The sequence below is a fragment of the Colletes gigas genome, unplaced genomic scaffold (genome assembly GCF_013123115.1).
Source record: "Colletes gigas isolate AHSC1104 unplaced genomic scaffold, ASM1312311v1 Colletes_gigas_Sc00007, whole genome shotgun sequence".
Classification (NCBI taxonomy): Eukaryota; Metazoa; Arthropoda; class Insecta; order Hymenoptera; family Colletidae; genus Colletes; species Colletes gigas.
Window position 1 is genome coordinate 2,948,675 of NW_025106636.1, and position 14,441 is coordinate 2,963,115.

The 14,441-nt window shown below is 41.3% G+C and overlaps 1 protein-coding gene across 2 annotated transcripts in view; it reads left to right on the plus strand.

Moving 5' to 3' along the window:
• LOC122396185 overlaps positions 1-14,441 on the plus strand; it is a 128,705-nt gene that overhangs the window by 14,794 nt on the left and 99,470 nt on the right. For both annotated transcript variants that reach the window (XM_043394362.1, XM_043394363.1), the window contains exon 2: positions 14,297-14,433. In XM_043394362.1, coding sequence (XP_043250297.1) covers positions 14,297-14,433 — 137 coding nt within the window. The remainder of the gene's footprint in view (positions 1-14,296; positions 14,434-14,441) is intronic.

Genomic DNA, 14,441 nt, shown 5'->3' on the forward strand with positions numbered 1-14,441 from the left:
GAAACAATTCGATTATTTAAGTAATTCGAGCTTCGCGCCGACTTCCATCCCCGTCGCCCGTGATTTCGGCCAATCCGCGTGCACTTATTAATCGGATTGCGAAACGGACGAGCCCCGCGCCAGTTAAGCAACCGTAGATCAACGTCACCCGATATTGTTCCTGCGCGTCCTCGATTCTCTCATAATTATATCGATAATCTCGTCAAATTACACTCGACGCGTCCACCGTCGCACCAAACGCCTCGAATTGCCCGCGGAAAACGAAACTCCGCTCTCAACAAACTTGTTGGTACCATCTAGATTTATTTCCAACATCCGATCTTCGGAATTAATGTTCTTTTAGCCACAAGTGGCAGTAAATGCGTCGGTAAGATCGACAAATTCGATGCTGCAACGGGGTACTTGTTACTCGTTACTCTTTGAAGATTCGTTCTTCGTTGAAATATTTACGATCGTTGTTCCCGACGCGTTTAACGCTTTTTCGTGGCGGATCGTAGCATCGTTTTGTTTCTTGCCGATCCGTCGGAGCGCGCGAGCGTCCACTTTATCTCGAACGATTGTTAGCCATTTGTTACATCGCCGGGCGGAGAGGGTTGACTCTCTGCGCGGGAAGAACGATCAGAGTCGGGTAATTTCCGTGATCCGCCGGAACCGGCTCGATCAATTCGAAGGTCTCTTAACGTTGAATTCCCCATTTCCATTTGCCACGGATCCTGTTCATAAACGCCTTAATAATCGTTGGAACTTTACCGAGTAAAATACGTCTCTTCTCGAATCTTCGTCTCTAATGTATAAATAATGATCCCCGGCGCACGGTTTCTAGACTTCGAATCGAGACGCGGGCATTCAAGGTTCAACTTGCTTTTTTTTACGTTTTATAAGGTTATAAAGAAATTGTACGGGGCGGGCGAGAATCTCATCGAGTTTCCCCCGTCGGAATAATCCGCATTCCTCCGACGATCCGGCACGTCCATCCTTCTAATTGTTTACACGCAAGATGGCCGTGCCACGAAGCCGGAAAGCCGCGCGCGCGTAAGATCCGCACCGTCGTGGCTGGCAAATCTTCGTAAATCAGCCTCTGTTTACGCCAGTCGCTCACCCTTAATCCTCACTTCGTCGGAAACCAAGTCGAGGTAAGGTCGCCATGATGAATGTTGACCAAACTGCTCCAAGGACCTTCTCTGGACTCTCGATTCATGGATTTCGTCGTGAACTGACACTTAAGACGCCTCCATACCGGAATAACTAACTTCATCGTACGCCATATTCTTCTTACCATAACCCAAACCCAACTCAAATTATATTTTGGCTTCTGGAAGAAATTTAATCACTAATTTATTTTCTAGTTACTGACTCTCGATACTAGAATAATTAACTTCATCGTACGCCATATTCTTCTTACCGCAACCCAGACCCAACTCAAATTATATTTTGGCTTCTGGAAGAAATTTAATCATCGTTATCCGTACTAAAATAATTTTCATTCAATTTATCTTCTTGTTAATGACTGTTGACTTGGATCGATCGTTGGTCGCGCGAATTTCTCTGTTTAATACACCGTAGCGAAGCTTGTTATTTAGAGGTTTCCGGTTCGAAATCTCATTGACGAAGGAGAAATTTTAACACCCTCGAACGCCATGTTGCGCTATAATTTACCACCCCCCCGACCAGGGAAAAGACCGACCTCGATACTCGCGGAGGAAATCCGTCTTTGAGCCGGTCGCGTTCGATACAATTTCGCTGTAGGAAAATGTCGTCGGCGGTGACTTCGCCAAGCGGTACAACTGGCTTCGCGAAAGCGTTAACTCGCGATAATTTCACGACTGTCGGATGTAGTACTGACGCAGCTTTTAGAAAAATTCAACTCGACCCGGATTTTTCTACTCGAGAGCCTTTTAACGGCACGGTTCAACGTATTTACCAGTACGTTGCAGCAATCGTACAGAAGACTGCAGTTCCTCTGCGTCGAGGTTTCAATATACCTGGCTAAATTACAGTCTCGGTGGTTTAAAATTGACGTAATCGGGGACAAATACGACAGCGTCGATATGGATTTGTTTGGACAAAAGATTTTTATTCGGGCTCGCTGCTCACGAAACTGAGACATACATATATGGCGAATATGTATTTTAAAGAATTAATAGGAGATTTTGGGGGCCAAAATGAGACGAAAATCAAGAATATCAATTTGTTGATCGAGGCTTCGTTAAAAAGTTAGTAACGTTTAAAGTTTTGTGAGTGAGAACCACTGCCATGCGCGCGCAGCTGTTCTTCAGTTCACAGGCGGAACTTTAAACGTTAATAACTTTTTAAGGAAGCCTCCATCGACAAATTGGTATTCTTGATTTTCGTCTTATTTTGGCCCCTAGAATCTTTCATTAAAATTTTGTCCAGGTATGGCCGAACACACAAATTTTATTCAGGAACAACGACTAAAAGTTTCTAATTAATTTCTAAACTAACTCTCGTTTACGAAGATTCAGAAACGACCATCGAATTTCGATCACAGATCTCTTTACGCCTCACGCCATGATGAACAATGACCGCCATATTGTGTCCGTCCGGAAGTCATACAACTTTCATAAGCGACACTCCTATTATTTAAAACAGAGAAGACATTACGGTGTCCCGTTTGTAGCCGGACGACCTAAGTGTCTCGTTTTGAAAGCCCATTAACCGAGGCATCAAGGCCTTCATTGTTCCCCGTTGTTGAAATATTAATGTCTCCCCCGTAAACTGTTGCTGGAAATGTCGAACGAGCACGCAATAAACTATTAAATATGAAGGGGACGGTATATCGTTGGATCGATGAAAGCTCGCCGCTTGGAAATGACGATCCAAGGGGTCGAGCTTCTCTGGTCCCGTTTTTAGTCCCGTGTCAGCGCCCTGACATTTTCTTTGCCTATCGTTCCTACAAAATACTTGAAACTTATAACAAAGCCTATTTATCGTAAAAAATTTTCAAAAGAAGCTGCAGAATGCATCGTTAAAAACAAAGACGGAAAAGACGAGATTTCGAGAGAAATAATTTCGTATTGGAAAAACGAAAAATGGCGCGTGTAGTGGCGCCACGCAGGTGGGAAACGATCGTAAAAAAAGGTGTAACAGATGCGGATAAAATATACGTTTATCGGCGAGCATACACTGCCGCAAGTTTGAGGTAGTTTGCGACAGAAGATCTATTATTCATGACACAAATGTAAGGTTTGGTCCTCGAAGGCGGAAGACAAGGTTGACCAATCCGAATTCGAGGCGAATAAAAGGTGGATTTGGAAATTGAAGATCGTGAATGGAATTGCATTTTGTAAGACGAGAACGGTTCTGTGCTTCAAATTATTCACAACCTGTGATATATTACGGAATTATTCGTCTCTTGTAACGCAAAGGACAATGACTTTCCCTTGTTTAAACGCCGGAGAACATTTCTTGTACCTTGGTCGTCTATCGACCAAACATTTATGGAAATACGTAGTAAATTCCTAATTGACGGTCTATAGAAAATGCTAACAGCAAGCTTGTCAATTAATTTGCCTCCGGAGCTTTTCTTTAGTACTCGTATTCTTGCGATGTCCACGTTCTTTGCGGAACGATCGTTTTACATCCAGGTCGATAATCCACCTTTTACGATATCCAATTAGAGAAGTTATGTCCGGCAGCGATGAAAATCCTCTTAAATCTACTTATCGCGAACGCTTAAGATCAAGGAGGTACATTGCTCGTTGTAATGCAGACGTAGAAAATAGTAACGAATTTAAGGAAACATTTTGAAACGAATAAGCTACTTTAGAAAGTTACGGTCTTCTTACCAGAGAGTGAAAATTGAGCCTCCGTTTTTCTCGACGAATATCTTCGACGAATAGCTTCGGGGTCAAACGCGTTGCATCCAAAAGAGCCTTCGTTTCGCTTCAAAGGAGCGGCGACAATGCACGATTCAACAGATTCGCCTACTCCGGGTTTAAAGGAATGATCAAATGTCGGCTGCTTTGCGGCGATAAAACGAGACTCGACTTATACGGTGCTTCGAGAGCTGTTCGTTCTCGATTCGATTTCGTCCGGCAATGAAACGATAACAAATAAAATCATACAATAATAACGATAAAACGATAAAAATTAAGTTGTTCCAAATCTCTATTCCTCGCGACTCAAATTTCCCGCCGTTTTAACTTCCATTTTTCGATCTGTTTGAAAAGTTCGTGTCTCGCGCGTAAATAAATGTGCATCGTTTCGTTAATGTCGCAGAGTATGCGTGATTGCAGACTAGTTCCATTTATTATGGAAAGGGAATTCGAATAATTTTTATGTCAAAGTTCAAACTCGGACAGATTTGTCTTCCTCCATGGAGCAAATCATATTTTTTTTTTATGATTCTGTGAGTTTACGACTGTGTTGTAACTTTTCTTGAATTTATTTATCTCTTCCATTAAATTGTGTGTTCTAGGTTGATTTGAATTTTTCTCTGGGTTCTTGCAAGCTTGACGGAAATATTAAAATGGCGTTTGTCGAACCTCGTTGCTTCATTAAGTCCTTTAACGATCTCTTCTTTTTCTACTCTTTTGTTGTCGTTGGACGATGATTGTTACTTTGCATTAATTTCAGTCCTTTTCGAGTGCAAGGGAATGATTGACATAATGAATAATTTGTGGTTCCCGAGTGGTCCAGATCGACGATATATCTGGCTCGTTCTGTCGTCGATATGGAGGATGTCTTGTGCATTATGCATCGAGTGCAAGAACTGTATTTGACAATACTGTTTCGAGTCGATGAATAGGACGTGGGTGGCCAATATGGCGGTCCTTTAACGGATTTTAGACCGGTCGATTCTTTCGTTTCCGAAGAAGGACCGATAATACCGGAAAATACGAGGCGGAGGATGGTTGCATCATGTGCTGAAATAAATCTGGAAATTATAAGACGTGCACGTGACACGGTGGATTATATAATAGATCGCGATATTGCATCGGTGATTATGGTCATCGTTTCAAGCATCCACTATAACGTAGGAAATGTTACTCTATTATTTTCTATGACCTACCGTAACCTTCAGCGAACTATTTTAGTTCGGTAAAATCATAGACGGGCATCTCACAATGCGCTTTGATAATATTTAAATCGTAGAAAATAATTATTCACAAATTTTTTTAAACGAAAACAACCCGACTAAAATGTTTGGAAAATTGGAATCGTGATATAAAAAGTTTTAATTTTGTTCTTTGTTAAAAACGATAGAGAGAATGTTCATTCAAATTTTTAAAAATTGTTGATGGTCGTAACATTTCGCCCCGCGCCTAACAAGAACAGAAACGTTTCGTAGGAATAAAGATGTCCTCTGACAAAGAAGTTCCCTCGGAAAAATAAATCCTCCCGTGGATAAGACTCCATTCTTGCGATAAGAAATTCACGTCGTCCTCGATTCTTCGCGTCGAACGGAACTAAATATTCGATCGGAATAATCGAAGACCCGAAGGAAGCCTTCTATTGAAAGGACAGGTGTCCCTAATGTATCGGGATGGTTAAAGCAATCCGATTTCTATTTTCCTGAATTAACGTTATATCGTAGCGCGGTAGTTCGAGCGGGATTACGAACGGCTGCGAAAGTTTCTTTTTCCCCCGATTTATTCGGGGGATCTCGTGACGAAACGAACGGAGAAGTTTTCCAGCGGCGGTCGGAAAGTTCGCGAAAGAATTATCTCTTCGAGCGATCAGCGTGGCTATAGAAGTTCGATTCGTTAATTAGCATGGCCGAGATAAACCGTGACCTTTGCTATTGTGTGCCCGCAGAATAGGCGTGGTGCCTATTGATCCTTGAATCGGGGTAAACTTGACGGTGTTCTTGTAATCATTGCATTCAGCCAGGATCGCTTTTCAATAATGGATGCACTTTGCTGCATCGGTTCCCGGCCCGAAAAGAGTTTAAGTCAACCGGGTGTAATTTAATTGTTCCCTCGGCGGAAGAGCAGACAGGCAAAATCCCGATCGTTTCATGAACAAAATTTTTCTATACGCGAATATTAATCAAAATTAAAAACTTACTCGACCTTCACTTCATCCATTGATCGAGCGTCGTGAGTTTCAAATTTCACGCTCTATGTCATGGAACTGATGTATTTGTCGCTTGTTTCATATAGAATTTTAAATGTCTGAATCGTTATTGAAACCTGTTTCATTTGTTTCATACCAAATTTTATACAGAATTTTAAATGTCTGAATCGTTATTGAAAGGTGTTTCATTTGCTTCATTTGTTTCACATGTTTCATTTATTTCACTTGTTTCATATGTTTCATTTGTGTCATACTAAATATCATACAGAATTTCAAATGTCTGAATCGTTATTGAAAAGTGTTTCATTTGCTTCATTTGTTTCATATGTTTCATATATTTTATATATTTCACTTGTGTCGTACAAAATTTCACAGAGACTTTTAAATCTTTGAACCGTTTATAGGAAGGTGTTTCTCGTTTGTTTCATTTCTTTGGCACTAAATTCCTATCGAATCGAGAGCACACTGTCTCAGGGCAGAAATAGAAATTTCAGTCGGTGCTTTAACGCTCCAGGTGCAATTTCCTTTGGCGTCGCGGTGCTTTTTTTGCGCCTACCTTCGCGCGAGCTTTCCTGCTCGCTGTTGAACGAATCAGCGGGAAGGGCCGAGCACAAAGTCCCTCGCAGAGACTGAAACTATGCCGGGACTCGGTTCATAACTTCGAAGACGGTGGATTAATAAGAGCTTAAAAAGAAGTTCCCTTTGAAAGCTGCTATCCAACGGGAATCACTTTCTTCCAGTGACTTTCAGAGGCACCGCGCGCGTGCGCAAATTCAATAGCGAATGGAATATTATTTATTCATTTTGGTCGAGTATCAATTTCGCGCGCGGCTTGTAAAACTGCACGCGACGCTCGGACCACGGAAAAATGTATATTCAGCGGAATATTAATTCCTAGGAAAGAATATTTTAATTAATATTTTCCGTTTCTTTCGTGCTTTACGTTCTGTTTCGTTTAATGAGCCATTCGTATGATTACGGCACCGTGCGATGGCGGTCGTTAGGAAGTAAAATGCACAGACGTAACTCTTGGAAAATATATTTTAAAATTTATGATACAAAGATTAGCATCTGTAATTAAATTTCATGATAACAGAAACTTTTTAGTTTACCATCAAACAGTTTACATTTATTTTATTTTCGCTATTAAAATGCATGCAAAAGTTCTGTAATTTGCTTTATGCTAATCGATAACGGTTACATGTAACCAAAATAAAATTCCTGGCACAACTTTATTACGGTTTTTACAAAATTCCCCGTTCGACAGCTACGACGATGTTTAAGCCTTCGAAGTTAATTTTCAGGCTCGATTTAATTCGATCAACCGCGTAGGAGAAATATTAAAAAAATTGCCGGGAGATTTAATCATCGCGATGAAAATTGAGGATTACGAGCTGGTAAAATTGTTGAGCGAAACGGTCCGCGTTTGAACATTTAAATATGGATTTTTCTTTCGCGTTAATAGTTCGTTATTTATTGTCGTATTTCTAGGGCGGGAACAATACACGCGGAAAATTGTATTACAGACGACCGGTATTGGATTTTCACTTCTGCGGTTTTCGTGCTCGCCCAGGGGGACAAGTTGTTTAATTCGATGAACTCCCCCCCGGAAAGAAAACAACGTTTTAGTTGCGAAATTTTCTTTGGAAGCTGCGCGAAGAAGTTGCTCCAACAATGTTTCATTCATTATTACTACTTTTGATGCTCTGGAAATATCTTTGGTCTACTTCATAATTTTTAATATTATTATCCGTCGTGCGTCATTCGAGGATGCTCGAGATTCAAGTTGCATACCGTGGACGTATTTCTCTATTCGAAGTATCGACTAATTACGAGAAACGGGATCATCGAGGAGGATCGAGGATTTACTGTTACGGTCGTAGAATTTGAGACAGATGTTTGTTTAGTTTGGGACGTTGCAACAATCGCTGCAGTCTTGATGTAAGTCTTGATGTACAAATTTGTGTTTCAATGTTGACTGCAGTTGATCGAGATTGTTTCCAATTTGACTCGTGTGTTCGTCGAGTTGCCGTAAGATTGGTTATTTTTAAAGATCAACCCATTCTCGATTACGCGAGAAACGGTTCCATTTTCGCGAGCACGCTGTTAAAGGGCTGTCAATGTCCAAATTTCCATGGGTCAAAATATCGGGTGCAATTAGGCTTTATCGGAGTCGCGTTACAGTCGCCCTCCCCTGCTTTTACAAGCGCGGTGTCTCTCAGTCGATCGGTTAATGTTATATAGCGACAGCTTTGATAGCGAGGCTAATTAAACGCCACGGCGTACAATATCGGGCGGCATTAATCATTATCTCTTATCGATCCGAAGCGCGAGCCCGACCACCGACCGCCAGGACGAACTCCTTGGCGGGCACGCGAAAACGGAAACCATCGACTCTACTTAAAGATAATATTTGGTAATTTAATACAGGAACACGTATGCTAATAGACGGTTCGGTGAGATACGGCGTGTAGAAACTGCTGTTAGCGCGTGTTCCCTTCGGTTTCGTATCCGCCCTCTAGAAAGTTCGCCCGCAATTAACCGCCAGTTTCCATTCGGGTTCGAATCGCGACAAGAGCTCGTTTCGGTATTTTCCTATCTTGATTGCTTGTCGTGGGAGTTGCTCCGTGTCCCGGGCTAACGAATTCAATTTTTACCCTACTTTACTCGCGATTCTAACACTAGATTCGTCGACGCCTTAAATAAAAAGAAATTATCCCAATAAATAGTTCAATGTGTCCCAATAATAGCTTATTCAAAGACTAATATGAATATACAGGGTAAAAAATGTTTATATCTCAGAGAAGGTTGACCTTTCGATCTATGTTCGCTAAAGCTTTTTTTACTCGGTACAGTGTATCCTATATACCATATAAATATTGTATATAAACATACTTATTTGTCAATCGATGAGTTTTAGCCAGCGTCGGACAAATTCGATCACATTTGCCGCGATTATTTCTGCAATGTAAATGCGTTGGAATTACAGTGTAATTACATTCTAATAATACGGTTTGATCGTGTAATCGCAACTTAATTACTCTGCAATTACTTTTCAGAAGCAATTGTTGCAAGTCTAATCAAATTACATTTCGATTGTGGCGTCGCCGCTCATGGTCGCCGCCAGAGGGGTCGCGCTCTCACAAGCGCTCGATTCGTGGCGCTGCTGGTAGCTTTTCCTGCACGTCTTTTGATATGCAGGATGTTGGGGTTTGTTGAAGGCTGTAGCTCCTTGGAATCTCTCTCTCTCTCTCTCGTTCTTGTGTTGTCTCTCGATTGTATGCCAAATGTCGCGTCTTGTATCCTAATGCAAGAAGCCAGCCGCATCCAATCGGAACCTTTCTCGTTCAGGATTGGTGCGTTGGTACTTCTTGCATTTTACGTTCGGGTATCGGGGAAAACATTAGTTTACATTGATAGTAAAGCCATTTGACTAATGGCTTGTAGCGTTAATGTAAACGCTGAATTGCTGTTACGCGACGCAACACAATCCTCAACCGACTTTCTAATATCCCAGTCGTTTAAGGCAGAGCCTGCTAGAAAGCCTCACTCGATGAGCTCACTAGCAGGCCCCCTCCTTTCCTTTTCTGTCCTTTTACGAGATCCTACCCTAGCGAAGCAGCGCCACATGGTCGGATTAGGGGTTAGTTTTTCTGGTGGCAACTTTAACCCCTCAGCTTACAATGAATAAGACGTCTCAGAGAGGGCCAAACCTCGGTGTCGCTTTTGCCACGCACAGTTTGAAATGAAATCGCGAGGCAAGGGGTTGCAAGTATGTCGCGCGTTACCTTGATCTGTAACCCGGTATCGCGGACGGAACGGATTCAAATTGCGCAATAACATGATTGGAGTGCTGATTTTCAATTTGAGTTTGTGTCGTGGAAACCCCCAGTGCATGATATCGCTCTGCCCACACGTATGTATACATATGTATGGTTATACATATACGTAACGACCCCGCAATCACGATACAAGGGGATGCGTGGAGTCCACGTTGGAAAATCGAAAACGGAATAAAATATTTTTCATTCCCGTCGTCGAATTGGAGCAATTTTTGAAAATTCGTTCGAAATGCATGTTGCACGGGTAATTCGAGCCCTTCGGTTTCTGTGTGCAGCATTACGACAGTATTTTGGTCAATCGCTCTAATGGAATTAACCCGGAGGGCAAGTAACTTATTTACGAGGCTATACTAATCAAACACCGTCCATGCTACGGGTCTGTTATATGGAAATTCACGGTAGTCAAATTGTTTGGAAGCCAAACAAACGAGCATTGTTTATTCCATGACTAAACGTCCTCTTAAAATTGTAGACATTATTAATAAAGTTTTGTTCGATAAATGTTGCACAACTATTGCCAGGCAAGATCTATATAAAATATTTACGGTATAAGGGAAAAGAAATTTAAAAAAATTGATTTTAGTTTGCTGCGAACTAAGGTCGACGAGATCGTTCGTAATTAATTTGCGAGATAAAGCGTGCAAGGTCTGCTCAAGGTCGCCAGGTAGAAGGGAAAATGGCGCTCACTTAGCGGCGATGTCTCTTGCGAATAGAACCGGCGAACGAAGGATCGGAGCGCATTGTCCTTTTAAGAAAATGAATTGTCGAGCCTCGTCGTGTTTACAAATAGGATTTCTTCGGAATAAGCCGAGTCGCCTCGTCGACGCGGGCCGGTCGCGTGCCGGATAATTCAAACGGGCCAAGGTAAACAGAAATAACTCGAGTACAATTTCCATTACGAGGAAACGGGGGCTTCTTCGTCGCTTGCATCCCGCGACGAACGGCGGGTGCTCTCGCGACATGTTTACATCGAGGTTTTTCTACCCTTCGTGGCAATTAGTTTGGAAGGTCAATCTGGTTATCGAGCACACAAAATTAAGGTAATTGGGATTACAGACCTACCAATTTAACGTCGAGATACGCTGTCAAGGATACAGCCTTAAATAATCCCACGAATAGTTCAATCCGCGATCGTTGCTCGATGAATACGATATAACGAATGGAAAAAAATATAAAAGTTCTCGAGACTCCTTTCCACGTTACGGATAAATAATATTTCAGTTTGTAATCTGTTTACTTGCAAAGAGATTTAAGGGTGTCTTTGTAAAAGAGAGGTTTCGATTTCTAAATTTATGGTAGTTTCAAGACGATTCATTCAAATTCTTATCTTTGAATTACAGCAGGCAAGATGTATCACTCGGTATCGTTCTGTTTGGCGTAATCGGATTAATTTCGAACCGATTGGTCAGTTTTCACAGGTAATGTTCAGCCTGTTCCGACACCGGAGGATTCCCTTAATCGCATCAGCGACGGTGTTGCAATCTGGCTGCAAAATTTCGTAGAATCTCCCCGTTCTACGTTAATGGAACGAAGCTTGGCATAGACAAGCGCATTAATTCCATCAAACAGACGCGAATCATCGAGGCAGTGCGTCAGGTTTGATCGACTGGATGATCGACGTACGCTCGATCAATTTCGAGGTCGTAAAATAGTAGTTGATCTTACGTTTTTATTTAGATTTTTAAAGCATTGTCCAGGTCCAGGTGTCACATTTTTTAATCAATTTAATTCTTCGTTATATTGAAATTTAACACATATCGCTCCTAGAACTCCAGAATCTACTCGAATTTTTTTCTCAAAAGTGCGTAGGATTTTGGGGGTAAGTCTATTCACCAAAAATGATTGTAATTAACCCCTGCAAGTGAAAATAATTTTTCCAGAATGATTAGAAATTTTTTAATTTGATTTTTTAATAATTTTGTCCTCTAGAATCTCCCATTAAAATTGTTTAATCTCGTATAATCTCGTCCAAAGAACATGGAATAAAAAAGAGTATGATAAATTTTGCAACAGCTTCTTTCTGTTTCCTGCAAAGGACTTTGAATATTGCATCCTGTGATTCAGTGGTTCTTTGTTGGAATGGAATTCGCCTCCGTTAATTTTAACAGGAACTAATGAACCATGGATGCAAATTTCACGAATTAACGGGGCGGGTGCTTCGTCACGCGTGGCTCGATTCTTCGTCCTTGCAGGAAACGTTCAGATTTGCAAATATTGTCAGTGCACGCGTTGACAGTGGAATTAATGATTCCGTCTGGGGACGGTTTAAAGTGCCGGTCGGAATTCGTAGCGCGGAAACGAGATTACTTTAACCTGTGACTGACAATAATCCCCGCGCCTGGCGTGCTAACAATATATTTCGCTTCCTGGTAAATCCACGCTAATTAACAGACTGATGAAACGTCAGTGAACGCCGGCGAACGTGGGAATCGTTCGGGGATTGAACGTTTCGCGAAAATGCCATGAACATTTGCCAAGCATGCGATCCACTCGACGTCGAAACGTGTAAATCGAGACGGAAACGAGGGCTGAGGAAACGCGTCAAGCGTACGTAACGAATCGAAAATAACAACAACGATCCCCGCGGTCGAGGTCGCGTTATTATTTTTCTACCCCGCGAAACTGTTACATCCGCCACCGGAAACGGCTCTTTTCAATTTATTATATTCGGCCCGCCCTTCAGTTTCGCCGTTTATTCTACGACATTTTACATTCGTCGGTGGTTTTAATAAATACGCTAGGTTTCGTTTCAAATGAGCTCGATCGTTTCAGAACCAAGCAATTAAAAGAAATTCTAGCAATCGACGCGCTAAACAAGCCCTCCCAAGCAAACGTTGAACGATCGTTTTATTTATTTTGTTTATTTTTCGTTCTTGAAAAATGTTTGATATCCGGTAGTAATTATTTTTGTGAGTAAAAACAGTTTTCGTTGTGTACAAATGATTGCATAGAATTTAGGTTGGGATAAAATTCATTTTAACGAAAGTCACCGAGGTTGTAGTTTTTACTTCGAGTGGGCTGTTGAATAAAATTTCATATAGAAATGGACGTGGATTTCGTTTACAAAAGCTGTTTCTGCTTTCGCAAAATTCGTCGAATTCTACGGAATAACGAGATCATGGTTGTGCACGAATGGCGAATCGTCGCGCGGCCCCCGAGGCGGATTTAACCGAACGAAATTCTAGGTGGCAGGAAGTTGGTAGCTACGGGGGCATGACTGGAATGAAAACACAGTCGCCAGTCTCGCGACGAGTTGTTTAAGGGCAACATAATTAACAAAATGAATTTCACGACTACGTTTACTTTGTATACGTTTTCATCGAGAAAAAGTTTCCTTTCATCAAGATAGGAGGCCTTATTACAGCCCCCTTTGCCTTTCACGTTGATAATTCCGAACTAATCTTCGCTATAAACGTAGCATCCTCTCTCGCTGGTTTTAGATCTCCGTGTTTGACAAAAGTTGTGACATTTTGAAAGCTCCCCCCCACCGTAGTTTCTAATGAAAATTGCGTCAAGACGTTGCAAAGAAATTAGCGGAAAGTTACCAGGCACGAGGCGGCCATTTTGATGTATTAATTTTACGTAAAAGAGAATCCTCCGGTCTCATCAATACACAAATAAATTTCATCGAAAACTTTCGTACAACTTCACGTCGATGGCTTTCGGTGAAATTCTGGTTTCGTGAAATATACAGTTCGGCAGAGGCTTCGTTAAAAAGTTATTAAAAACTTTCAAATGAGTCTCGAAAAATTATTTTTGGTTGCGGGATTCAATTACAATCATTTTTGGTGAATAGACATATCCCTAAAATGTTACCCACTTTCGAGAAAAAAATTCGAGAATGTGTGGTTTTTCGACAAAATTAAAAAATTTCAAATCGTTCTGAAAAAATTATATTTAGTTACAGGGGTCAATTACAATTATTTTTGGTGAATAGACATATCCGCGAAATCGTACTCAGTTTCCAGAAAAAAATTCGAGAAGGTGTGAAATTTTTCGACAAAATTAAAAAATTTCAAATCGTCCTGAAAAAATTATATTTAGTTACAGGGGTCAATTGCAATCATTTTTGGTGAATAGACATACTCCCGAAATCCTGCGCATTTTCAAGAAAAAAATTCGGTAAGGGCGAAACTTTAAACGTTAATATCTTTTTAACGAAGCCTCCATCAATAAATTAATATTCTTGATTTTCGTCTTATTTTGGCCTCTAGAATCTTTGGTTAAAATTTTTCCAAGGGATGGCCAAACACACTTTACGACTGAACTCTCTAAATAATAGCTTTCTTCTTCGTTTTAATGGTTGTCAAAGGAAACGAATTGTCATAAATTTGGCTGGAACGAAATGCAACGCCCAGATAGTCTTGAAACGGAGCCAAAAGGGTCAATAAAAGGTTCTTGCTTGTTTGTTGCAGGTGTTGGGACTACTAGGTCGCAGGATGTCGAGCGGCGACAAGGCTTCACCTAGCCTTACCATCGATCGCGCCGCTTTTTTGCTTCTGAGGGTAAAGAAAGCCTTTAAGAAAAAGAAGCAACAACGGAAAGAGAAAAAGTGAGTAC